We start from the raw sequence: 25,096 nt of genomic DNA on the forward strand, positions 1-25,096 counted from the left end.
TCAGTCCGTTACAAAGACAGCAGTGAGCGCCTAAGTGCTCCAGTTCACCCTTTAATGTTCCCAGCAGTAAGACGGTGGCTACAGAAAGCCAATTATCAGTAACCTTTCTGGCTGCAGAGGAAAATTCAAGGCTGAAAGCACATTCCCTGCCACTTCTCTAATGGGATCTAATCAGACAGGCAGCTCACCATTCTCAGGAAGGGGGGATAATGCTGGCCCGTGAAATGTACAGCTCGGAGTAAATCTGAGCCCCACCCAGCACGGGGAAGTCCCTCCCACACACCGACACACCCAGGGAAAGAGCTACACCCGCCTCCCTCTTTGCCATTCAGATTATTTCCCCCGAAAACGTGATCAGAGACATAGCCCCAGAGCTTGTTTATTGTTCACCAGGACAGGGTCCGGCTGGGGGCAGTGAGACGCAGGGCACCCGATTCTCCTCTCACTCGCTCCAGTATAAACTGGGATTAACCCCACTGAAGTCAAAGGAGGAGTGGCAGCAGTGCCCTACCAGTGGAAGAGGACACCCAGGCCGCGTTGCTTGTCCTCTTACACTGGGCACAGGGGGTTGGATCAGAGGGGTTCAGGAAAGCCAAGACAGAATTCTCCCCTTCCTGCCCTTTGCTAGTGCTATTGTCAGACAAACGCCTCCACCCCCACGCACCCACCAGCCACTGTAAAAGCTGCAGGAACATCCCAGTACCCCAGAGCATATAGGGCACTAGCCCAGTGCCTGGAGTGGCCCCCCTGCCTTGCGGGTTAGGAGTAGCCTTGCGGGTCCAGTGCTGACCTCGGACTGGTTTTACCCCATCACTCCATCGACCCAGTGTGGCTGAGAGGAGCAGCAGCCCCGCGCGGGTCACTGCCAACGAAGCCAGCCAGGCCGTGGGTCTGCCCAAGAGGAAACTCATCCGTGTTTAGAAATGCGCAGGGGCACGCACAACAGGGGGCCAGCAGGGGCATAGGCCCCCTCCCATAATCATTGGGGACACAGAACTCCTCCGGCCCTGGGGCCGGGACGAGCAACCTCCTACGAAGGCCACGGCCAGGGGGGCAAAATAGCAAGCTCCGCCTGGGGCTATGGCAGGGGGGTGGTGGGCAGAGTGAGCGCCTGGCAGGGCAGAGGGGTGCAAGTTCCGTTTCTGGGCACGGCCCTGGGAATGCTCCCATGTGCTCTGCAAGGCGGAGCACTAGGATCTGCTTTTAAAAGGAGAGCTGGCGTTGGCTGCTGGGCTGGAGGGGCCGCTGGTCTGCCCCCCCATGGCCATTCCTATGCGGCCGCGTAGGGCAGCCTGGAAATCGGCTCCTGAGAGGTGCAATAGTCCGAAAGCCGAGGAACAGAACCGACTATTTGTTATTTGTACAAATCCCATCTTTGAACCGATCTCGCGCTGTCTGGGGCCGGACGCACGCTGTGTGCGCACACGGCGTTCTTGATGCTGAGTATCTCCATTTCGCACTCACTCACGCACATGCCTCCTTCCGGCCATTCAGCTATGCAGCGTGTTTTTAATGCCGCTCTCATTGTAGCTGGAATCGTCTGCCTTTCATCTGCTCCTCAACTGCCCCCGGAGTCACAGATTTCCTGCCCCGCACGCAGGCGGGTGCGTATAACCCTGTCCGCTAAGACATACAATGCGTCCAAGCTGGCAGTGCAATCCCTCACCACCACCACCGCAGCAGCAGGCAGGCGACCGGCCGCGGTGCTGGGACGGACACCAGCAGGATTGCCAGGGCAGGTCATTTCAGAACCATCCAAACCAGATATCTGCACACCGGCCGAAACCCTCATTTACACACACTTCAAATCCCCTCTGCTGGCGCCTGCACGAGCTTATCATGACGTGGGTCATTAGCTGCAGAGGCAGTTTCATTCCAAGTCATGCTGCACATGGAGGGGAGGCAGGAGTTTAACAGCAAGAGACCTACAAGTTACTGTGTGCAGGAAAGGTCAAGGGCATTGGCCTGACCTGGACTCAATCCCTGGTTCTCCACAGATCCCCGACGTGACCTTTGACAAGTCACTGGACCTCAGTGCCTCAGCTGCCCCTCTGTAAAATGGGGAGAATAATCCTTCCTTTCTCCCAGCCTGTGGCTGTTTAGATTGGGAGCCCTCGGGCAGGCACCGCCTCTGCCGGGGTGGTACAGCACTTGGGGGAAGGTGGCACCGTAACACACGTTAACGGGATGCAGCAGCCCTGGAAACGATGTTCGTGGAAGGGCAAGGCTGAAATTCACACGTTCTGCAGCAGGGCACAATTTCTATTTACAAGACAATCAGAATTCTGTAATTTAAAGACAGAAAGGACCCACCAGGTCCCTGAATCCAACCTCCCCCACTTCCCACCTGCAGTCAGTGCAGGACTGTGACCTGCGGGATATTTTCAAGTGCTTTGTCAAGTCCAGTTTTAAATGTTTCAAGCAATGGGGCATCTGCCGCTTCCCCTGGGAAAACATTCCCCAGCTAACAGATCTCACCACTGGGAGATTTCCCCTCATAGTCAGCTTATCTTCCCCATCTCGGTCACTGCCGTCAGAGTTCTGGAGGTGCGGTGTTTGCAGGGATTCAGGCAGCGCTGGGTCACACGTACTCAGTGCTCGAAGGGCGATGCGCTGGCATCTCGCCCCGTGACAGCAGAGGAGCAGAGGAGCTAGCTGCACCGGGAGCTGTTAGCGGGGGAAGGCACAGCCCCACTAGGTGCCTGCCTCAGCCTTAGTCCTTTTCACTCTGGAAGAGAAAAGGGAGGAGAGCAGGTTAGACAGGACACACCAACGCTTCGCGCAGCACGGCCGGGGCTGGGGCAGTGAGCTGCTCCCGGGTTGTGCTGCATTTCACGTGCCACACAAGCCAGCTCCCACTGGTTTCCGTGGCATTGTGTTGCAGCATCGCTGCACGTGACCCTGCGTGCTGGCAGCGGCACGGGGCAGAGCGGTGCTGGGGGAAAGGGACGTTTTGGTCAAAAGGCACCGAGTCAGACCTCGGCTCCCGGGAAAGCTCCAGGGGATCTGTACCTCCCATAGCGAGCAGGCCGGGCGCTGGCCCTTGGGAGACCGGCCCAGCAAAGGGGGACAGTTCTCAACGTGCCTGGGCCAGCCTGGAACCGCAGAGTCACTGCAGCCCAGAGCCCGTTGTCCGGGCTAACAATCTGCTGCAATGACAAAGGCAATGGGATAAACTCTGCCTCCAGGGATGCTGGAACAAATACAGAGAAACTTCACTGCCTGCGACGCCATCACTCTGGATTTACACCGGCGGGCCAAGAGCAGAATCTGGCCCCTTAGCCTGGCAGGAGCAAAGGCAGGGCTTTCTGACTGGCGTGCACCCCGCAGTCCAGCTCACCTCCATTTTGCTGTGAATCCAGCTGAGGAGCTCCGTAACTTGAGTGTAAACCCCGGGCTTGTTCTTCTGGCCACACCCGGTGCCCCAGCTCGTCACACCGGCCACGTACCACCGGCTGTTGTCCTCGCAGACCAGCGGGCCACCACTGTCGCCCTAGAGCGGGAAGGCAGAGTCAGAGGAAGATGGAGGGAGCCTCGCCGGGCACAGAGGTCTCAGTTCGCAGCCCAGCCAGTGCCCGTTCCAGGCGCAGTGCGCGGGTGCTGAGCAGCAGTGCCCGGGACACAGCACATCCCCAGGGCGGCTCCTCCACACGCTTGTGCTAGGCTCTGGTCACCCTGGTGCCCACCCCTGCCCAGGGTTGCAGGCCCTTCCAGGGGCGACGGGCAGCAGCCTCACCTGACACGAGTCCCTCCCTCCTTGCAGGAGCCCGGCACACATCATCCGCGGGGTCAGCTCGCCGTCATACACGCTGCTCCCGTTGCAGACCGCGTAGTCGATCAGGTCCACCGCCGCCTCCCGCAGCCGCGGGGAGGTGTTCTCTGAAAGAGCGACGAGGAGGGGACGGGTCAGGCAGCCCTTCGCTGCCAGCGCCTGGACTCTCGCACTGCGAGTGCGCCCCTGCCACCCTGCTGTCGTCATCCCTGCATCCCGTACTGCAGCCCCTGGCACCTCCCAGCCACCAGCCAAGGCATGGCGGTCAAGTACTACCGCACCGAGCAGCCGCTGAGCGCTTGGCTTCGTGCCCATCCTGCAGAATCCAACGGCAGGGAACTAATCCGCATTCTCTGAACCCGGACAGCCCGTCCCTGTAATTCAGACCCCCGGCGCTCCTCGCACAGACATCCTCAAACCTGGCCGTTGCTGTCAGACATCTTCGTCGCCGGGGCGCTCAGATCGGGACCCCCTGGCCCCTGATCTTACACCGGGGCCGAGCCTCCCTGGGCTTCCACTGGGGCAACAGGATCGCAGCTCCTCTCAGAATCAGGACCACTGGGTCTCAGGTTGGACCCCTCAAAACGGAGGCCCCGGCTGAGAATTCTGGCTCTGCCCCACCCTGCCCAGCACCCCGCACAGCTGCCTTCGCGGCGCTCCTGCACGGCGCCGCCTGGTTTGCTACCACAGGCTGCACCGAGGCCAGCGAGGGCGTGGGGCCCCTCAGAGTCAGTCCCTCTCTCACCTTCGTCCTCACTGGTTTTGCCAAAGCCAGTGATGAAGCACTTGCGCCCCGCCTGGAATCTCTGGCCAGCCATCGGGAGACAAGCTGGGCGGACCTGCCCTGGAAGAGATGAAGAAAGCAAGCACTGAAAGAGCAATGAGTCTCCCGTGTACCAGGAAATAGCTGCAGTCACTGGTATTCCCGGGAAGGAGGCAGCAGCCCTGCAGGGAGTGTTGTCTGCTGACGGAACTAAAGCTGGGTCTCATCCCACCACCCTCTGTCAATGGGAGACCGCCTAGAGCGCCCTCCTGCAGCAGGCCACGGCGGAACAGGGCATCTGCCTCAGTTTCTCCTCTCAGGTAACCCAAAATCTCTCCACCAGGCCCTCCTTCCTCAGCAGTGCCCCCTTGGGCTGGTTTATTACCAAAGGCAGTGTAAATAGGCCAAAATGTACGTCCAAAAACACAGTCCCTTTATCACCCCAGCACAAGTAGGTCTTTGAATCTCATCACCTCTCAGCCATTGATGTAACAGGTGCCGCGGCCTAGCATGCTCCCCCTCGGCCAGGACAGCCACCCCTCTTCTTCCAGTGCAACCCACTCTTCCCAGCGGGAACCCCTCAGCCCCTCTGCTAGGAGGTAAGCCCTTCTGCTGCTCCCCTGCCGTCAGCCCAGCTCTCTGGCTTGGGGAGACCAGCCAGCATCCCCCCTTCTTGCTGCTCTGCTGCCCTCCCCCAAGATACACCTTCCGGCGCTGGCAGCTCAGCCCTGCCCCTTCCCAGATCCTCGCTCAGGCCGTTCCCTCCCTCAGCTTCTCCCCGGTGCTGCCTCGCCCTCTCACCTGGCCACACGGGAGCAGCTACCCCGGGACACCCTCACCGTGACCAAACAAGCGAGAAAGCTCAGCCGGCCTCGGCCCCCCGGAGCGCTGGGAGGCATGGCCCCGCACTAACGCCCCCACCTGCTGCTGGCTGTCAGGCTGGTCCCTTCACACTGGACGGAGCCGTGTTCAAAAAGTCTTGGCTGTAACAACATTTGTGGGGCGCTCCCGGGGTGCATTCGTGGGTGCTATGGGGGCTCATTTCCAGGTCACCTGCCCAGCATCCCATCAGCCAGAACCAAACCTGATCTCCAGGCACATGCCTCTGAAGCCCCCCCAGCACCCGTTTTATGGTTATAGATCAGTAGATGTTCTCCATACGGCTCAGCCGTGCAGAGCTGCTTCCCCCATGCCCACGGTGCCCAGAGAGGGGGATGATAATCAATACAGCGTTACCCCCTTGGCCTCTTGTCCGCGCTGTGACGGTGCTATGTGCCCTGGTCCTTCAGCCGGATGGGCATAGAGCCCCCTGGACTCCATCATGTTCTCCAGATACCCAGGGTCTCTCTGTGTGGACGTGCCTTTGACCGTGAGCTCCTCATGTCAAGGGCTGCCTTTATGTCTGCTCTGTACAGCACCGTGCACACTGTTGAGGCTTATACTGGTTACAGTCAGAAAAAGGCCTGAGTAAAACCAGCATCACCTTACCCCCAGCATCTGCCTCTGCCCTGCTCCTCACATGCCTGGGAATTCGACTTACCCGCTTTGTTGGCCAAAGACGCTTTGGCCCCTGCCTGGCCCATGGAGCTGGTGCAGTTCAGGGAGCAGCACTGGAGCCTATTCTGCCTCCAGCACCAGCAACAACGCAGAGACCGGAGTTCTAAGTGCAGAATCCCAGGCTCTGGTTCTGACAGGTGAGGCAGGCGTGACCCAGATCTGCTTGCAGTGCCGGCAGTGAGACCAAGCACGTTTCTGCTCTGGACTCACTGGGACTGGATTGGTGTCATCTTCCTGGCCACTCTCCTCCCCCGCCAGTGGGACAGGCCAGGGGGTTTCTTCCCTCACATGTCTGCCAGCTTGCATCTGGCTGGCCAAGTCAGGCAGAGGCCATGCCCTGCAGCCCTAGGCAATCACCACGGAGGTCCCGACCTAGCCTCACCTGACATGGTTAAGGGCGTGGCGAGTTTCACCAAAGCGATGTCGTAGTCGTCGCGGTCGTCGCTGTAGTTGGAGTTGATGATGATGTGGGAGGCGGGGACGCCCTTCGCAGGCTGCAGCAGGTCGGAGGCCCCAGCGTACACTTTCCACTCATCGAGGATCTTCACGCTGTTCCTAGGTGGAGAGAGGCAGGTGTAACCCAGCGCCCATCCTGAGCTGCAGACGGCCAGGCCAGGCCAGGCCAGTGAAAGCAGGGCAGCTCTCACGCCAGCGCCGGAATCTCCTGTTGCTGATTACCGTCCCCACGCTGGACACGCAGCATCCTTCCTGCTCGCTCGGCCTCCGGGGACAGCACATTAGAGGTGCACATTGTTGTCTACAGAGATATCAACCGCAACTTCGGGTCGCTCTCTGCTAACGTCTGGCAGCCCCTATGTTCTCAGGTAGCCACCTGAAAACCAGGCAGCGTAACGGGCCGGATTCCCGCTCCCTCCAGCAGTTTCAAGGACTGGAGTTTAAAAAAGCCCTCTCCCCATTTTGTTCAGCCCCTACTCCCTGCCAGCCTCTCCAAGACGCCAATCGGGGCTGGGTCCCTCAGCCCCAGCCCCAGACAAGTGGGACTAGATCCGAGCCGGATCAGGGTGTGCCGCGTGCTGCTTCAATTCCTCCCCTCCACAGGCAACGTCCTGGCTCCTTGGTCGATGGCACCGCTCTCAGCTGTGCATTCTGCACTGACCTTGACGGGCCACTGGACAGAGTCCTTCTTCCGGCCATTGGCCCCGACGGGTGTTCGCTGTTTGCTTTCTGTCTGCGAGGCCCTGGCCGCGGATGCGCACACCTTAACGTGCCAGGATCAGCTGCTGGTGCACGGCTCCAAGGGCTGGAACGCAGCTGTGCTCATGCCCTCTGGTGGCTGACAGCTCGTGGAAATCCTGCTTTAGTTCTCGTGGTGGGGCTGCCAGTCCCAGCAGAGAGGGAGCCAAATGCTGATCCCAGGGACAGCGATGCCTCTCCAGAGCAATGCAAGCTCCAGGGGCGCATTTCAGCAATGATACCAACATACCAAGTGTGGAACACGGCTGCAGGGAACACCCAGCTTCTCCTGCTCCCCTCGCCAGCTGCAGCGGCAGACAGACCCCAGCCAAACCAACACTTGCTGGCTGCCGCCAAGCCAGGCAGAAAGCAGACGCACCACTTACATGAAGAAGCAGTGGGCAGCTGTCAGCACCCACTGGGCATCAATGACTGTCCCCCCGCAGATGTGGCTCAGCCCGTACTGGAGACTGACTTGCCAGGGCCACTTAGTCACCGAGGCTTCCGTCCCCCCAACGATCCGGCCGGAAGGCCTCTGTCCACAGCCTGGAGGAAGAGACAAGCTGAGGCTGCAAATTCCCCCTCCTGGGAGCCCCAGGGAAACCCCGAGTTCTCAGCAAAGTCCATTCGCTCAGCCAGGCGCCTCGACAAGGAAGCCAGGCCAGTCCCACCGGCATGTTGCAGGGTCACCTGGCAAAACGTGCGCATGGACACGACTAAACAAACCGAGACCGAGCATTTCACAGAGCAGACCAGACCAGACCAGGGTCCAGCAGTTCCAGGACCCTGCCCCCACTGTGGCAGTGGCTTTCTGCTTCAATGGAACTGCAAAGAGGAACCCAGTGCTATCCTACAGTTCTCTAGGGATGCTGGGTGCATGCCAGGAAGGAGCGTATAAAGTCAGTCGCCTCCTCTTGCAAAATGCAGCTGGACAATTTGACTGTCTGACCCCGACTACCCTGGATGGCATGGGCTATTACAGATCCGCACAGTGAAATAGGCTAGCTATTCTGCTAACTAATATATATGTTCCACTGAGCTGGAGGGGTAAGAAACAGGCATTTTTGGCTTTGACATCACAGTGACAGACAGACAGGTGGATACACGGATGAGTAGATTAGAACAGATGACCTGCTCTCGGGCAGCCTCCTACATATGGTGACAGAAAGCGAGCACAGGAACCGACAGTACAGCTGGATAGCTTCAGTAAAGAAGAGAAAGAAAGAGTAAAACTTTGATTAAGAAAAAGTGGCCGTTGACATGATGTCACATGACCTCAGCTGAACTGGTCAAAATATTGTGAATGTCCATTTTGTAGTGACGTTTTTCATTGAAAAATTCAGAATTTCAATGAAAACAATAAAACCCTGAACACTTTGGATGAACATTCTCTCACTTTTCCACCCAGCTGCAGAGAAGCCAGAAGCTGGCAACGTTTCCAAAAACCAGTGACAAAAGTTTCCAAACATTTTGAGAGGCGTTTTCTTAGTGGTTTCGAGAGCCACGCTAGACAGGTCTCCTGTCCCCATGCATGTGCTTTACTGGCAGCGGGAAACCTTCTTCTCACCTGTGCACCGGAGGGAGACGTACTTTCCCGTGGAGCACTTGGAGCTGCAGGAGAGAAGGAAACAAGCAGGAGACAAGGTCGAGCTGGGCCCACGCTGTGCGGCACAAGAGCGGAGCCTAATGCGCCCGCCTGGCCCAACCCGCAAGCAACACACGTGCTCTCTTGTGATTCACTACGTGAGAGCTTTCTCCAGGAGATCACGGCCCCCCCTTACTCGCTGGGAAATCCCTTCAGGTTTTCTCTCTCTGTCTCCCAGCGGCAGCCCTACCTGTCAGGTGCACGCAGGGGCAGACAGACACAGGCTGACTATTTTGGAGCCACTCCAGATTTACGCTGCTGTAAAGTGAGACCAGAATTTGCTGTTCCAAAGTGCTTTGGGTCCCTTACGCACCAAGCACACTTGGGACGTTGCTAAAGCATTGGCCACTCTTTAGCAGGCTGAGACCTGGGCTGATTTCCGTGAGGGCGTTTTGGTTCAGCGCCACGTGGCGTTTTGCCTGGGTTCGCCGTGGAGAACCAGTGCCGGGGCTAACTGCACTTCACCTTTCTCTCCTAAACCCAGCTGATGAGAGACGGCTCAGATCACTCCTCCGGTCATTGGCTTTCCCATCCCATTATGGGACCACAGGACTCCCCGCCCTGTCCTGTAATTGCTGGAAAACCTGCAGCGGTTGAGGGGCTCAGTGTGCCTCCCCTCCGAGCTGAACACGGAAAAGGAGGACTGGCCGGACTAACAGACCGTCTTCTCCGCTCTCAAGCAAATCGCTTCACGCAGAAGTCTTGCCAGGCCTCCTGGTGCTTGTCCCTGCACCCCCAGTTTTTGAGACAGCAGGCGCGGGAGGTAACCCAGTACCTGTGCCAACCTGTGTAATGGCATTGGCCCCGTGCCCCGTCCTTGCGCACCCCAGCAGCGTATTGCTTCGCTGAGCACTCTGCAATGAGCAGGGTTCTCATTCCCGTGTCCCCAGAGAACCCAGGCCCTGTTCCTGAGTGAGTTCGAGGCGCAGAGGGGACTGTGCAGCCAGTGCCATGGGCAGAGAGGGGCCCTGAGGGCACAAGGGAAAACCGGGAGGGGGAGGAAAAGGCGATCAATCCTCTTCGTTACCTGTTGAGGCTCTGCTGGATTGTGGGATGCTCCTTGGTGACAGTGAGGCTTTTGCCAGGGAAGGACCCGGGCACGTATTCCGTGAGAGACGTGCTGGGAGGAGACAACAGACAGGTCATGCAGCCAGCTCCGTCCCTCTCGCTCAGCAACGGGAATCGGACATGCAGCAGAGCGGCCAAAACCCTGTAGCCCAAAAACGGGCGTCTCCCCTCCGCAGCTGCCGCTTGCACTCACTGCAGGTGGGTCTGTGATGGGCCAGGTGCCCTTTGCTCTCACAAACAGTTAGTTCACGTGTGCCCCGGTTGGATGAGAACCTGGGTCTTCAGAGATTAAAGCCATGGAGGGTGCATAACAACCCCCTGCTGGGGCCAGCAGCGCGGCTTGAACCCAAGCCTGGGAGGGGCCATCTACACTGGAATGCGGGACCCGGGCATGGCCACAGCTGGCCTGGCTCGGGCTGCAGAGTTCAGACTTGCTGTGCAGACATTTGGGGTCAGGCTGGAGCCTAGGCTCTGGGACCTTCCCCCCACCCCCGTGGGACCAGCCGGAGCCCGAACACGCACACCACGATTACACAGCCATGGAGCCTGACCCCGCGAGCCTGAGTCAGCTGACACCGGCCAGCGGCGGGGGTTCAGCTGCAGTGCAGAGGTACCCTAAAGCTCTATTAGCTGGCAGCTGCCGTGGGCCAGCCACGGGAGGGGGGCAAAGACCACACTCTCCGACCGTGGGCTGCACTGAGGCTGGGCTGCGCTGGGGATCGCTGCATTGCCGGTTTAGCTGTTCGGAGCCAAATGCACGGCACCATCGCTTGTGTGAACCACCTGGGTCACCTGCACCAGCGCAAGTCACTTCTTGCAGGGGTGCTGTGCATCTGCTCGGGGAGCCGGAGGGGAGTTTGCAGTGGGGCAGCACGTCTACGCTGGGGGGGTTGCACTGGGACAGTGCATCCACACTGGGGTTTCCCACTGTAGACCAGCCCTGTGACTCCCCTTCCAACACCACCACTGCTTGGATCAAGTCGATTCCCAGCAATCCCCAGCTCAGGTTCCCCTGGCTGCACAACCCAGGTGACTTAGCGAACGCCATGCAGGGGAGGGGCGGGGAGAAACAGGAGGAAACCACACTACCCTCAGCGCAGCTCTCTGAGTACGGAGCAGAACGGAGCATCCTAACACTTCTAGCAGCCACAGAGCAAGCACAAGGCCGGGGGACGCTCCCGTTGGCAGGAGGCCATTGTGGGGGAGATCTTCCAAAGGACAAAGGGCTGGTAGGTGTCCAGTGGCTTGGCTGGGGGCTGAGCACTTCACTGTCCCTTGGGCCTTTGCAAATCGCCCCCTGGCTGTGGGGCACCCAGGAGCAGATCATTTCGGGCAGGGGCTGGGTTTCCCTGGCTTCTTTCTCCCACCCTTATATGTGCCGTGGCCCATCCCTGGGGAATTACCTTTGAAATCCCAGCTGCTGGCAGGTTTTCCTGGAGAAGGAGTCGTTCCAGGCACTGCTGCAGACAGGCAGCCACTGATTCTCGGTGCTGGAGTAGACGTGGAGCAGGGACTGATCCCACCCAAACCGCACTGCAGGCACAAAGGAAAGAGACACAAGAATCAGCAGGGGCTGTAGGTAACACGGCAGCACCAGCTCACTCTCTGAGACAGGCACCTGGGCCGGGCAAAGAGCCGAACTCACGTACCCCAGGCTGACCTGGGTCTGCAGTGTCACCATTATGCAGAAAAGCCAGCAAAGGTCGCGCCTGATTCCCCTCTCGTGCCCTTGGGTGTAAATCAGGAGAGCCCCACTGAACGGGCAGGAGAACCCAGCCACTGCACTTCGTGTCTGTGAGAACGGCACGTTCTGCAAATGGATGTGCAGCGCGTTCCTTTGACTGCCAGCTCCGCCCGGCGCCAGGAGACACCTGGGGACCAGAGGCCTCAGTTTCTCCAGGCAGCAGGGGCAGCCAAAGGCAGAATAAACGTTCTCCATGCTGCCCCGGCCAGTGTGTCTCAGCCCCCTTCATGGGAAACCAGCGCAGGGAGAGTCCAGCCCTCCAGCCTCGGCCTCCCTGCGAGACTCAACAGTACCGGGGGGTGTGTGTGTGTGTGTGTGTGTGCGCGTGCGCGCGCACAATTGGTGCCAGTTCTGAATCCCCCTGGGAACCGGACTGGGAGCACCAGCTAACCTCACCCACGCCTCACAAGAGTCATCACAGGCAGCAGCTCCGGGCGCCGCACAACAGGTGAGAGCAAAAATTAGGTCCCCGGCTCCGCCCTGCCCGGCCCAGCCCCTGCGCCCTCTCACACCGGGCCCCAGGTCTTTCCAGGCCCTGCACATCAGGGGCCCTGGTATTCCCGGGGCTCCGCACCCTTGTGCCATCATTCGCAGCAGTGCAAACCACAGCAGTGCGCTGGTCACGTCTGGTACGCACAGGGTCTGCTTTGCACGCAGACCCCGGGGCAAAAGGCCCGTAGACGGGGCCCGGGGCAAGGCAGAGAGCAGCCGCGTGACTCGAAGCCTGCCCCACTCGCCCGGCTGGACCCCCGAGTCCCAGGTACGTTACCGCAGTCCAGCTCATCGCTCTTCTGGGAGCATTCGACCACCCCGTCGCAGCGCACGGCTCTGTCGGGGCAGCGCTCAGCCGGCTCCTTGTACAGAAAGTCGGTGTCCGACCGCCAGAACAGGACTGGAAGCAAACACAGAGCCGGGAGGTCAGGTGAGGGGAGACATGGGCTGGGCTGGGCTGGGCTGGAGAAGGTCGTCTGAACTGAGCCATTTCCTGCCAGCCAGTTCCATCCCGGGACAGCGGCTCCTTCACCCACTAGCTGGGACAGGACCAGGGGTTTGTGTCCACACCTGCGCTGCAGGTGAATTCACACTGCACTGGCTCCGGTAAAACCTGGGCTGGAGTATGGAGCAGTCACTGCTGTGGTTGCTCCGAAGTCCTGGTCAGGGGTGTGGAGAGGATGGTCCCCAGGCACAATCCCCCTCCCAAGGTGCCCGTGTCCCTGCTCAAAGGCGCCAAGATAAGCAATAAAGAGCAGGATCACTCAGCCGCCTGCTGCCCTCCCTCCCAGGCCCCCGCACTCAGAGCAAGAGACGTGGACAGCTCATTCACACAGAGCAGTGCCAGACCCTTGGGACTGTGTCATTCAAACCACATTTACGGCCTGCAGCAACTGCATGGAAAAGCCACTTCACGTTCGCTGGTAGGACCAGCAATGCTGAGACTGGGGGGGGCCTGTCAGGCTGAACGCCGACGTGACGTGCTGGCAAAGTGAGAGTCAGCCATGGGCATTTCCAAAGACACTGAAAACTTCCCACTCAAGCCCCCATCCCTATGTCAGTGCTGCCACCGGCCCCACAACACCCACGAGGGACTGTCTGAAAACTGGATGCAGACGAAATCTCCAGAACCTGGCCCCTGGAAACGCAGCGAGGGTCAGTCCCTAAGGTTCACAGATCCACACCGCAAACCTGGGCCCACGCTCAGAGGACGTGTGACCCATTTACGGCTTGTGCTGGAGTCAGGCAAAGCTCGGTGGTCACGATGAGAAAGCAGGTAGAAGTCGACTGAGTTTCCCTTTGCAGCGTTGGGTTCCCCTGAACCAGGGCTCAGAGGGAAGTGAATCCACATGGACAAACCGCAGAGAGAAGTTCACAGTGGAGAGGCGCCCACTGGTTGCCATGTCGGGGCCTACCTCATGGTTCACAGCTCAGATCCTGAGCCGGGATTCTGCCCTTTTGACATCACGCTCAGATCCAGAGTTTGGTTTAGGCCAATCTCTGGTTCACCTGATCCCCACCCTCAACCCAGGCAATCCAAAACTCCTGCATTTGACTCCGCTCCATTCAAAATCCACTCTCACGTCACCCAATTTTAATTTGCATCTGCAAAATAATGTATCCACCCAGTAAAACTGCTCTAAATCCACTTGTAGCAGCAGGGGCTCAATAACGCGACTGTAAAAGGAAAACGTGACGAAGGCATTTACAATAACTTTTCTGTCCCTGCTGATTTTCCCCTTTCCATTCGATGGGCTCTTATGAGCTGGCTGCGTGTCTGGGACAGAAATTAACTCCTAATAGGAGGGGCAAGTGTATGCACTGACTTCCGTGACCATGCTTAAAAATATTTGCAGGAAATGGAAAGTGTTGAACTTATCTAACCATCTAACCATCTGCCTCCGACAGCGTGAGTGCACGTCGCAGCTAACACACAGGGGCAGAAAGGACCATAAAGTGAGAAGAATGTCGTTTTAATTTCCTGTTGAAATTCTTCGCTCCCAGCTGTCCACCAGATGTCAGGAACACTCAGGAAATAGAAGGCTGGAAGAATCTCACTGCCTGGGCCATCTCTCCAGGAATCCATCCCTGACTACAACTGCATTTTCTCCTTCTCACAGCCAGGCACTGGATTAAGTGCTAACCTGTGGTTCCCAGGAGCAATTAGCAAACCCACCAACAGTGATATGATGAGCTAGAAAGAGTGGTGATCTCCTAACTAAGCCTGGTCTAGTCTGTTATCACTCTGGAGTCAATGGTGTTAAACCGAGGGGCTGTATAAAACTTGGAAAATACAGACTGTATCTCCAGTCCATCTGCTAAGCTGAGCCCAGAGTGGAAATCAAATCTGAATTGTCTTCAGTCTTTGAGGAACTCTGCATCTACATCAGAAAATCCCAGCTCATTTTCCCCTCTGTAATAGGCCAAATCTGAACACAGCCTTGCATTTGATGCAAGCTTTACAAGAACTTGGCCTATGTCTTGTATCACGCTGGGACAGGCCAGAGCTGGCACATACTGGGCAAGGTACAGAATGTGAGAATGAGGCAATGGCTTTCCTTCCTCACTCTCCTGGGTTCTGAGCCAAAGCCCACTGAGATCAGTGCGACTCTTCCTATGTATGTCAATGAGCTTTGACTCAGGCCCTTACGTACTTCTCTTCTTTCCGGCATTCACCAGCAGATGGAGGATTTTGCCAGGGTAACAGACAATTCAGGGGTGGAACGGCTAAGTCAACTGTTCTGGTAGCACCCAGATTTCTTAGCACATGAACTGTGTATGGAAGAAGATTGTGCACACTCACAGGGGTTTAATGAGGTGTCACTTACTCGGTGTTAAAAAATGTGGAGATTAGCCCTAGGATCTGTTCAAAATTGAAAGCAAATGCCTCGCACAACAGAAGGCCACTGGACACTGAAATTCAACACAGAAATAATCTTCCTGCATAAAAACGTGCCACAGCCTGTCAGTAACAGCCCTCAGCACGGCCGTAACGTTAGCACCATCAATAGCTGACAACGCAGCTTCTGCGCTGAGCAGAGATGCTGTTCTTGGTGGGGAGAAGCAGGAATCTGACACGGGGGGTGCTGAAGGGGAAACTTTGGCCAATCCCCTGTGCTTAGGCAAAGGGCCCCAGGGCATCTGGTGTCTCTGCTGAGTTGACAGGCCCACACAGGAAGGTGCATGGACCCCACTTTATCTGCTGCAGCTGGTGGGCTGGCCCTGCTAGCCCTGGCTCAGGAGAGCGCTGGAGAGTGCAAAGGGAAGGTTAGATCAGGGAGCCAAGCCCTCCGGTGACTGAGCAGTGCTAGGGAGAGCTCGAGGAGGCTGCAGAGAATGATTTCTGCAGGGATTTTTTCCATGTCCTTTCACGGGATGGTTCACGCTGTCCAGTTCTCTCCAGGTAGCAGTTCTAGTCCCCAAAACCCTGCTGAGCCTGGCCTGCCCACACCCAGAGCTGGGTGATGTATTTCCCCTGGACGGCACTGGGGAACTTGGCCTGCACCCCAGCCGTCAAGGTTAATCCCAGGCCGTGCCAGCTTTGCTGGCGGCTAGTGAAGGGGAAGGACTCACAGAGCAGGATGAGGGCAATGAGCAGCACTATCAGGAAGGAGATGCAGAGGATCAGCGCCAGCCTCTTCTGGTTCACGCACAAGGAGGCCTTGACCGTCGCTGCTGGGGGCACTGGGGATTGGGAGGAGAGAAACGCAGGGTCAGTCACTAGTGCACATGGTTGTGGAGACGTCCCATTCGAGCTCATCCTCAAAGGAGCTGGCGTGTTACCTCGGCCCATGGAGGAATGGCTGGAGACGCGCCATCGCTCCGTCACCCCAGGCACGTGCGGGAGCGTCCTGCTGCCTGCAATGCCGTCCTGCCAGCCGGGGGGGGAGGTGTTCCTGCCACACACCAGTCCTGCAGCGATGCCGGGCTGGCCGCTCCCCACTGTGACTGGCTCTCCTGGGAGCAACCTGGGCAGTGGCGGTGCAAGCACCCTGCCGCTGCGCCCAGACGCATGCTGGGGCGGACAGCCCTGTCACTCTCCACAGCACGTGCGTCCAGGGGTCCCTCTGCCACAACTGGCAGCCCTGCTGCTCAGCGCAGCGGTTCCCGAGCCCAAGACATGCATGCCACGCGGGCCAGCTCTCCGGCACGGCAGGTGTGGCTGGATTTGAACGGGCAGCCTCAAGGCAAAAGGCGAAATTGGCCCCATCAAGGGTCATCCAGGTTTGAGGCCTGGTTCTCACAGGCAGGATGCACAGGGCAGGCCGTTCGCCTCATCTCCCCATTCCTAAAAGCAGGGGCGCAGCCAGCCGCCGGGCCGGGGCAGAGACAATGCACCAGGTGCTGTGAGCTCAGCGCCTTACGCCAGGGGGCATTTCCTGGCATGCAGCTTGCCTCCCTCACACATTGGTACAGCCAGGCCATGGGCATCTCAGGCAGCACACGGGAGTGTAACGTGCACCCCTGGCACGGCGCTCTGCAGCATTCCCCCCCCTCCTTCCACTGCCGCCACAGCACCCCACAGGCCAGAGGGAGATTTACCCAGCAGACTGCCGCAGGCACCAGTGTCCCACGAAACTGCACAGAGCTGGGGCTGAGCTGCTGGGCTCGGGCGCGGGCTGCTTTCATTCAGTCCCCTCCCCCAGCCAGCTCTCCCAAACTAATGCATGGACGACCGGGGCTCAGAGCTCCAGCGCTGACTGGGAGGACGTGCCCAGCCTCTCCAGGAAGCAAGGACTCCCCAGCAGCTGTCGTTGCCAGGAGAACTGCCCCTCTCCTCTTACCTGGGTTCTCACAAGTCACGTATCGTGGCGGAGCCGGTCCAGGCTCTGGAGTGCACGGCATGGTCCTCTCTCGTCGATGTGCAGACAGGGCGGCGATGGGGCGCCTGGCTCACGAGGCATAGGGGTTGGCAGTGACGCTGCTGTTCGCCAGAACCAGACTGACCTGCAGGCAGAGAAGGCACCATCAGTCACAAACCCACGGGAGATTCCCGGCTGGTGGTTACACACAGCCGAAGGCCAGCCTGGGTGCCCAGAGACAGCTAGACGACATCCCTTCACGAAGCAGGAGCCAATGTGTGCAGCCAGGAAATCCCAATCACGGGGCTTCCCCAAAGGGCTGGCTGGCTTTGGTAGCCAGAATATCCCGGCAGATGTACCCCCAGGGTACAACAGGCCAGCCTAGAGAGGCAAACAAAGTCCTAGAGGTGCCTTTTCCCAGAATCCTCTTGTAGAGATGGAAAACGCTGCGCAGCTGTGCCAAGAACTGCACTGCATGACACTGGTTTGTCTCCTTTTGGAGGCTACTGACAAACTTCCAAGCTGATCGCCTAGATCAGGGCATCTGGTTCCACGCTGAGTGCTCAGCTCAGTCTCTGGGAGGCTCAGTTTCCTGGCCCATGTCTAAGTGTCCCGTTGAGCACCCAGATAAGGAATTAGGTGCCCCAATGTAGGCATCTAGGCTTGGAAACGGAGTATCTATCATTACATAAGTCCCCTGACTCATTCGTTTAGCAAATGCCAATGTAACTTCCAATTGTTAATTAGTAACATTTAATAATTGGTGTTCCAAGCCCTGAAACTTCCTGAGCCCTGGAATGCTGCTCAGCAATTATGTCGCAACTGATCAGTGTGAATATGGGACCAAATATTTATCTCCTCTGCTCAAGTTAATCTAGCCTGAGTGCCTTATTCACTTCATCCAGATAGACATGCAATGTTCCCTAATCTCTCCTTGGAGAGACTCCGAGCTTTGAATTTAGAACAAACGTTGGTTTTATTGCTAATGTGGTTTCTGTTTTAAATCCCTGGCTAATTTTAGCAGGAAAAATGTCACAGGCAACAGAGAATTTGCAAAACGAAAATGTCACTTGTGCATGAGAGACCCCAGGAATAGTGCAGCAAACACCAGAACTCGATATGAGTCAGCCCCTTCATATAGGAGGCGCAAAGAGGAAGTGAGTCAGATGTTTATGAACCATAAACATTGAGTTCAAAGATGGAATTCATATTTCCTTCTCTGTAAAACATGCCAGGGCTATATCCTCTGGGATCTTTCTCCCGTTGGGGGTCCTCTCATCTCCAGCACTTACTTATGATTTGTCCCTCAGAAACTTTCTCAAAATCTTGATTTGAACCGACATAAGCAACAGACCTGGAAAAACCTGGCTTGTTCCAGACCTGCAGCTGCTTCCCCAGCAAGATGTGGAGTGAGGGAGAACAGGTCACCCCATGAAACAAGGCAGAACCATTCCAGCATCAGGACAGACAGACATTGTCTCAGCTGCGGTCCTGTGTACTAAGCTTTTCAAGGGTGTTGGATACATCACTGTGATGGAAGTGGCCCTGAGCTGTTAGGTTTGGACCCGAATCATTGGCCACTGTGCCCATCTCTACACACAACATACAGTAGAGCAAAGGAAGGGTGTATGCCACAAGCAAGAGACATTCCACGGGACAAGCCAGCACTTAATACAAATGCCAACTCCAAACATTAAAAAATGATGAGGCATGCTCCAAAAAAACATGAGATCAGTTTAAAATCATATCTTTGGAGTTTCCTCTTTTGGCTCTAGAACATGTAGGTGTCACTTTTTCAAGCTTTTCTCCACAACCAGAAACTTCCTTTTTTTTTACCAAAATGAAAACTGAGATGCTGGTGTATTCACATGACTCCAGGAGTCAGAGCTTGAAGAAAACCACCGAACACTGTGAGACTCATGATGAAATCACAAGAGCTCGTAATGTAGTTAATATATAGCCCTGATTCCCGCTGAATTTTCTTATTTAGTATTTTATTTGTCCTAGTTTTGAACACCTTAATATGGAAATGGCAGATTCTTTCTTGAGTGCATTGGAAGGCTGCCCCACGTCACTGCAGACTCTGTAAATACCTCCAAGCCCATTGTAAAAAGATAATATTTAACTTCCTTGAGTGAGTCACCACAGATATCCCTACGCCTCCTCTTTTTTCTCCCTTGGTGGAGGGATCACAACAATATCACAAAAGGCTGCTGTGACAGGACTCTAGGACCGCCTACACTTAACACCTGCAGAAGGTGAATGACTGATTTGTCAGTTTTCTGGCAGTTCAGAAACACATCTTAGGTTGGGTTGAACAAAACGGATTTTTAGCTTCTCTTAACATTTTGACATTTTTTAAATACAAGAGAAGGAAATTTCTAAACGAAAAATCCTTTCAAATTAAAAAAAAAAAAATCAAAATCTTTTTGGAATTTGGTTCTCTTTGTTCCTTTTAACCAATTCAGTGAAACTGACACCAATTTCTAAAAGTTTTGGCCAAAAGCTGTTGCCCAGCTCGACTTACGCCACTCCTGGAACACACTTACAATGAGAAGATGCCTCTTTCTTGAGCCCTGCCCTGTGCGTCACTCAGAGCTACAGTGTTCAGGCCTGTTGATCTAAATGGGATCCTGTCCCTTTCCCTTGACTTCCGTGGGCTCTGGACCAGGCCCTGCGATCCCAACTTTTTGCAGGTCTCTTCCAACGTTACATGGCTGAGCAGGGCCAGCGACTGAACCCCCTTAAATCTGGTCTTATTGTGTGGATGTCTGTGAGTCTGCTGGGGATCTGACTGCGGCACAAAATGATGAGAGGTGGAGTGAAAGCCGACCATCTCCTCTTCCCACCTGGCCCACAACACGGGCAGTCTCCGTGCAATGCACAGAAGCAAAGGTCGGCTCACCCAGTGTACAGCCAGCCGTGGAGTTCGCCGCACAGCAGGTCGCTGAGTCCAAGACTGTGGCTGGGTTTTTAAAAGCCTGGCTAACGTTACAGCCGTGCTAATGACTAACCACGGTGGCTCCCAGCCAGTGCGTCGCCGGTGGGGACGGGGAGGCACGGAGGCATGAGGGCCAACATTTTCAAAAGCAGCATCTCGTTTTGGGTGCTCAGAGTGAAGCCCAAAGCCTGGCTGCCGCGGGTGCTGAGCGCCTCCAGCCGGGGTCGTGAGTGCTCAGCACCTCCTGAAATCCGGGTGCCTCCAACTGAGCATGCAAACGCGCACGGTCCCCTTTTAAAACAGAGCCTGAGGAACTTATCCCACCCACCGAGAGGTCCGTCAACGGTCTGGGAGCAGAGCTCTCTGGGACGCTTGGCTTTCAGCCCCATCAGACCACACCACGCCGCCTCCCTCAGTAACACAGGTAGCCAGCTAGAGCCTCGAGCCAGCGCCCACTGACTTCAACCAGGGATGGGTAAGTCCTAAGACACTAGCCATAGCCTTCAGGAATCACGCTGCCGTGCGTGAGTACGTGTGGGTCTGGGTGTGGGGGGACTAACCCTCCCCCCGACAGAGCGGCACGTGTGACAAGATACACTGTGGGCTGGCCCCTTCCTTCTCCACAGCGCCCCTCGGCACGTGTGCCGGTGCTAACGCAGCGCTCTCAGCACTGCCCCGGGTCGGCTAGTGCCTAGTGCATTCACCAGCGCGCACCATCGGCGCACCCACGGCTCACAGCCAGCGAGCCGTCATGCACTGAGCTACCGTGCGTCAGGGTCCCTCTTCGGGCTAGCGAGGTGGGCAGCAAGTCCCCCCCTCTGCCTCGCAGACACACCCAGAGCTTTTTTTAATTTCACCGAAATAACCAGCCTCCCGTCTCGGATCCTCCCCCCAGAAGAACGTGGCCAACTAGGAGCAACAGGGGCCAGAAAGGTTCACGCTCAGCTGAACCCATTTCCTGCAGGGCTGGATCTCACGGCAGGAAGGCAGAAGTGTGAGTGCCCAGGAATGCATTGTCTCCTTGCAGGTGGGGCGGGGGCCACACCAGAGCACCCAGCGAGAGCAAACAAGGGCCCCACTCAAAGGAAGTGGGACTTGAGGGGCCGGGCCGGGGGCCTGGTGCTGCTCCTCTGTCACCCAGACAACATCGAGTGGGAGTTGCTGGCCACTAAAAGAGTGAGCTGGGGAACGTACTCACAGCGTGGCCGCTCTCAAGTGGGTCTGAGCTCTGAGCCAGAGGTATCGCTGAGGTGCACGGCTTGTGCTTCCTAAGCGTTGCTGCGGGGCTGAATCTTCAGGCCTGTTTCAGTTGGCCCCTGCACAGTTAGTAAAGAAATGGCTTTAACAAGTATTAAAGTGCCCTGTGCAAAATGTTGGTCTAGAAACAATGAGGAGAGAAATAACGGGCCAGAACCTCAGCTGGCGTCAATCAGCCAAGCTCCACTGACCAGGCCCCTGAGCTCTGAAGTAGAGCTGGCAGAATAATCTTCTGCTAAATGTCCTGGTACTTTTCAAAGAGGTTCTTTGACAGTTCTTGATTCTCGGTACACAGCCTGTTCTGGAGAGGAGGCGGAAGATATACGCACTGTGTACAATTTCATGGAATTTTTCAAATGGCACTTTGTTAACTGTTTGCCCATCTCTAGGTTTAATCTTTGAATTCAAACTGGAACAAGTCAGCAACATAGATTCATGGATGTGAAGGCCAGAATGGACCGTTAGGATAATCTAGGCCGACTTTCTGCTTAGCACAAGCCAGAGAACCTCACGCAGCAATTCCTGCACCAAACCCAGAACTTTTACCAAGCAATAATGTATCTTTGCAAACCAAGTCCCATCGGGACTTAGAAGCTGCAAGTGAGACAATCCGCCATGTCCCTGGCGTGAGGGTCACAAGGTCGGGAGTTCCCCCCTAGAGGGACAACATGGACCAAAGCCCCAGGTTCAAAATCAATAAATGGTAGGAAGGCAGACGCACGAGACGAGCTAGAAATGGTCTGCATGTTCAGAGTGGGCGTTTAAGCAAAACTGAAAGGACACCAACAAAGGGCTTTAAGGTCAAAATGGTACAGTGAAACACACAGAAACAGAAAGCCACAGGAATCATCTAAGTAGCAATCACCTGGGAGGAATGAGATCAGTGACAGACCAAACAACTCTCGTGGTTTTGAATAAATTGAAATGAGCTGCCCAAATATTTGCTCTTCTTCTTTCCCGTTTCCCGGCTCATCACACAACGCGCAATTAGCCTCTGAACTCACTTGCCTGTCTCTTAGCTAGAATGTAAGCTAATTGGGGCAGAGGCTGGCTCTTCTGTGTGTTTGGATAGCACTGCTGGTGCCTGATAAATCATGAACTAACATAAGAACGATGATGCTACCGACTGTCTAACAATGGGCAAAATTCACCCCACTGCAGAGCCAGTGCAAGGTTTATGCCTCACTTGCATCTTCAGGGTAGGTTTTAAGTGGGATTAAAGTGGTCAACAGGTCCCTGTGCTGGCCAGAGTTTCACCCACTGTGAGTATAAACAATCACTTATCGTGCACGATCATAGGAAGCTGAAGTGAGAACAGATACAGTTTATAATCCACCAAAGCCCGGGGTGTGACAAAGCAAAACCAAACATGCTTGATCCTACAGTGGTACCTTGGCTTGTTCCTCTGATGCTCTCAGGTAGCCTGGGGCAGGGCAAGGGTCTAGTTAGCACCCAGTCACTGCGGTTCTTAGCAAGAACATGGCCATCAATCACAGCGACTTCTCCCCTTTGAACGCTGGTCCGATACTTTAGAGAGCAGATGCTTTACAAGATGTCAGCACAAAGAAAGGAACAACTCTGCAATATTAAGGGAAGTTTTGCATGGCTAAAAACTCGGCCATGTGTTGAGTTATCTTGAGCTGGTCAGAAATGGATTTCAGCAAGCCAGTGAGATCAGCTCCTCATCCACAGAACCCAAAGCCCTGCATAAAGTGAGGAATCACCCTTCCACCCATTCTACTATGGGAAACTGAGGCCTGGAGCAGGGAGGTGGCTTATCCAAGGTCACGCAGTGAGTCAGCAGCAGAACTGAGATCAGATCTCAGGACCTCGGACTCCCAGCTCCGAGCTAACTCGACTAGAGGGTAAGACTAAAATTGCCAAATGTGAGCGCCTGAAGTAAGTAACTTAATCTAGATGCGGGGGCCCAATGACTGGCCTGGTTTTGCGAAGGCGCCGCTCTCCCTTTGGCTTTCAGCTTCGCGCAGAGCTGGACTCCGGGTAGGCCAGACAGTGTGACTGACACCGGGCAGGGGAGGCTCCATCAGCCCCGGGGTCGCTCCAGGAGTGGTTGTGCCTCATTAGCACAACCTCTCCCCAGCACCCCGGAGGGCTGTCCTTGCTGCCCCATCGCGACGGACGAGGCAGGGTGCCCTGGGGATGGTGTGCACCCTGAAATCATAGAGTCATGGATTACAGGGCAGAAGGGACCGCTATGACCACCCACCTCCCGCCGAGCACAGGCCCTACGCTTGCCCTGAATTAATTCCTAGTTGAACTTGAGCTGATCTTTCAGAACCTCCCCCCCAGCCCCGCCTGGATTTAAAAACGGCCATGATGGAAAATCCACAACCCCCCCGCAAGCCGGTTCAAGGTCAGTGACCCTCACTGTTAAAAACGTGCATTGTGTTTCCAGCAGCTAGTGGAGCACGCTGGATCTCTCCCTGCCCAGAGTCAAATATTTGTTCATCGCCTTGTTGGCCCTAATGATCAAGTCACCCCGCAACCTCCTTTTGGCTGAACGGACGAGATTGCCCAGGTGAGGTCCCTTGAGCACAGGGGCTGGGTCCTGTCCATGTGCGGAGAGGGGTGGGCGAGCACAGTGGTGGTTACAGCTGGCCCTCCCCTCTCTCAGCCCCTTCCCAGGCAAGGTCCAGCCCACCCTTTTCTCATCATTATGTGCTTTCTGCCACAGCCCTTGTAAGTCACCAGGCAAACAGCTTCGCTAAGGAGCGCCACTCCCGGAGCGGAGCCGGGCCGACAGCCTGGGCCGAGGCCTGCTGTGTGCACACGCAAAGGGAGATCTTTTCAGCACAACAAGGAACTTACTGTGCTTCAGCTGAAGTGAAGTCAGTGCCGTTGTTAAACCAAACAGGCCGTTTCTTCCCACTCCCCACAGAGCACAGGAGACAGCGAAGAAGCGATCACTGTTCGCCAAACTGAAAGGGATAAATGTCAGATATTGTGGCATGTCAGCTGCTGAGAGGGTGAAAATCATAGAAACGAGCAGCAGGGCAGCAGACCTCTTCCCCAGGCCAGGGGCCAGCAGTCCCCTAAAGTCTGTGCGAGAACACTCCACAGCACATTACAGCATTAGCACCACTGGGGGGTATTGTCCCCATGTCACAGATGGGGAAACCGAGGCACAGAAAGGTGTTTAAGTGACTTGCAAAAGGCTGCGCTATGACAGAGCAGTGATCAGAACTCAGGCGTTCCTGGCTCCCAGCCCCATGCTCGGCCTATTGGATCTCGCTGCCTCCCTCTACCAAACACACAGCCCCATACTCTGGGGGAGCACACTGGAGCAGCTCCATTCGCTTCACAGAGCAGGGTCAGTTTACACCAGCAGAGCGCTAGGCTGAGTCCCTGGGCCTGGCACTTTAAAATTTCCCTGAGGCCTTGGTCCATCTCACCATGAGAAATCAATGCCGCTGAGTAAAAGCAATGTCCCCTTCGCTAGCAAAATGTCACCATCTTCTTGGCAAACACTCGTTACGCCTTAACACGCCTCCTGAGCGAGGTAACTGTGGTCCTGGCCCTTTTCCAGTGGGCAAACTGAGGCACAGAGCAGCAACCGCCAGTGTCAGGGAGTAGAACCTCAAAGTCCTGACTCCCTCCCTACCCCGCTGAGTTCCCCCACCTGTCACCAACATGCTGCTTTGAGAGGAAAGCCCTTCCCAGCAGGGAAGAAAAAGAACCCAGCTTCCCTCCAGAAATTACCCATCAAATGCAAAGACAGAGCTCATTAATTAAACCCCAGTCTCAGGAAGGCTACCTGGCCTCACTGCTCACTCCCGGAGGAGCTCCCCAGCAAGCCTACCAGATAGCTGTCTGACTCCATGGCCGTCACCAGGGCTGGAG

At 56.2% G+C, this 25,096-nt stretch overlaps 1 protein-coding gene across 1 annotated transcript; it reads right to left on the reverse strand.

Annotated features, from left to right (window-relative positions):
* Positions 1 to 1,989: 1,989 nt before the first annotated feature.
* TMPRSS13 (transmembrane serine protease 13) lies at positions 1,990 to 22,781 on the reverse strand. Its single transcript, XM_067566156.1, has 13 exons — positions 22,627 to 22,781; positions 17,020 to 17,182; positions 15,809 to 15,919; positions 12,513 to 12,635; positions 11,403 to 11,532; positions 9,959 to 10,051; positions 8,854 to 8,897; positions 7,673 to 7,832; positions 6,475 to 6,647; positions 4,518 to 4,616; positions 3,737 to 3,879; positions 3,341 to 3,493; positions 1,990 to 2,728 (listed from the first exon to the last, which is right to left on the reverse strand). The coding sequence occupies exons 2-13, from the start codon at positions 17,078 to 17,080 to the stop codon at positions 2,714 to 2,716; spliced, it is 1,305 nt and encodes a 434-aa protein (XP_067422257.1). The 5' UTR covers positions 17,081 to 17,182; positions 22,627 to 22,781; the 3' UTR covers positions 1,990 to 2,713.
* Positions 22,782 to 25,096: the final 2,315 nt, after the last annotated feature.

This window comes from Emydura macquarii, unplaced genomic scaffold (genome assembly GCF_026122565.2).
Source record: "Emydura macquarii macquarii isolate MOO-44397 ecotype Brisbane River unplaced genomic scaffold, CSIRO-AGI_Emac_v2 contig_312, whole genome shotgun sequence".
NCBI classification, from domain to species: Eukaryota; Metazoa; Chordata; order Testudines; family Chelidae; genus Emydura; species Emydura macquarii.

Bases quoted from the DNA above. Each gene is read 5' to 3' on its own strand.
- TMPRSS13 (XM_067566156.1), bottom strand. From the start codon at position 17,080: ATGCCGTGCACTCCAGAGCCTGGACCGGCTCCGCCACGATACGTGACT. The intron at 11,533-12,512 runs GTAACGTACCTG...TTGTGCCTGCAG, and splicing joins GAGCGATGAGCTGGACTGCG to TGCGGTTTGGGTGGGATCAG. The intron at 7,833-8,853 runs GTGAGAAGAAGG...CTCTTCCTCCAG, and splicing joins CGTCTCCCTCCGGTGCACAG to GCTGTGGACAGAGGCCTTCC.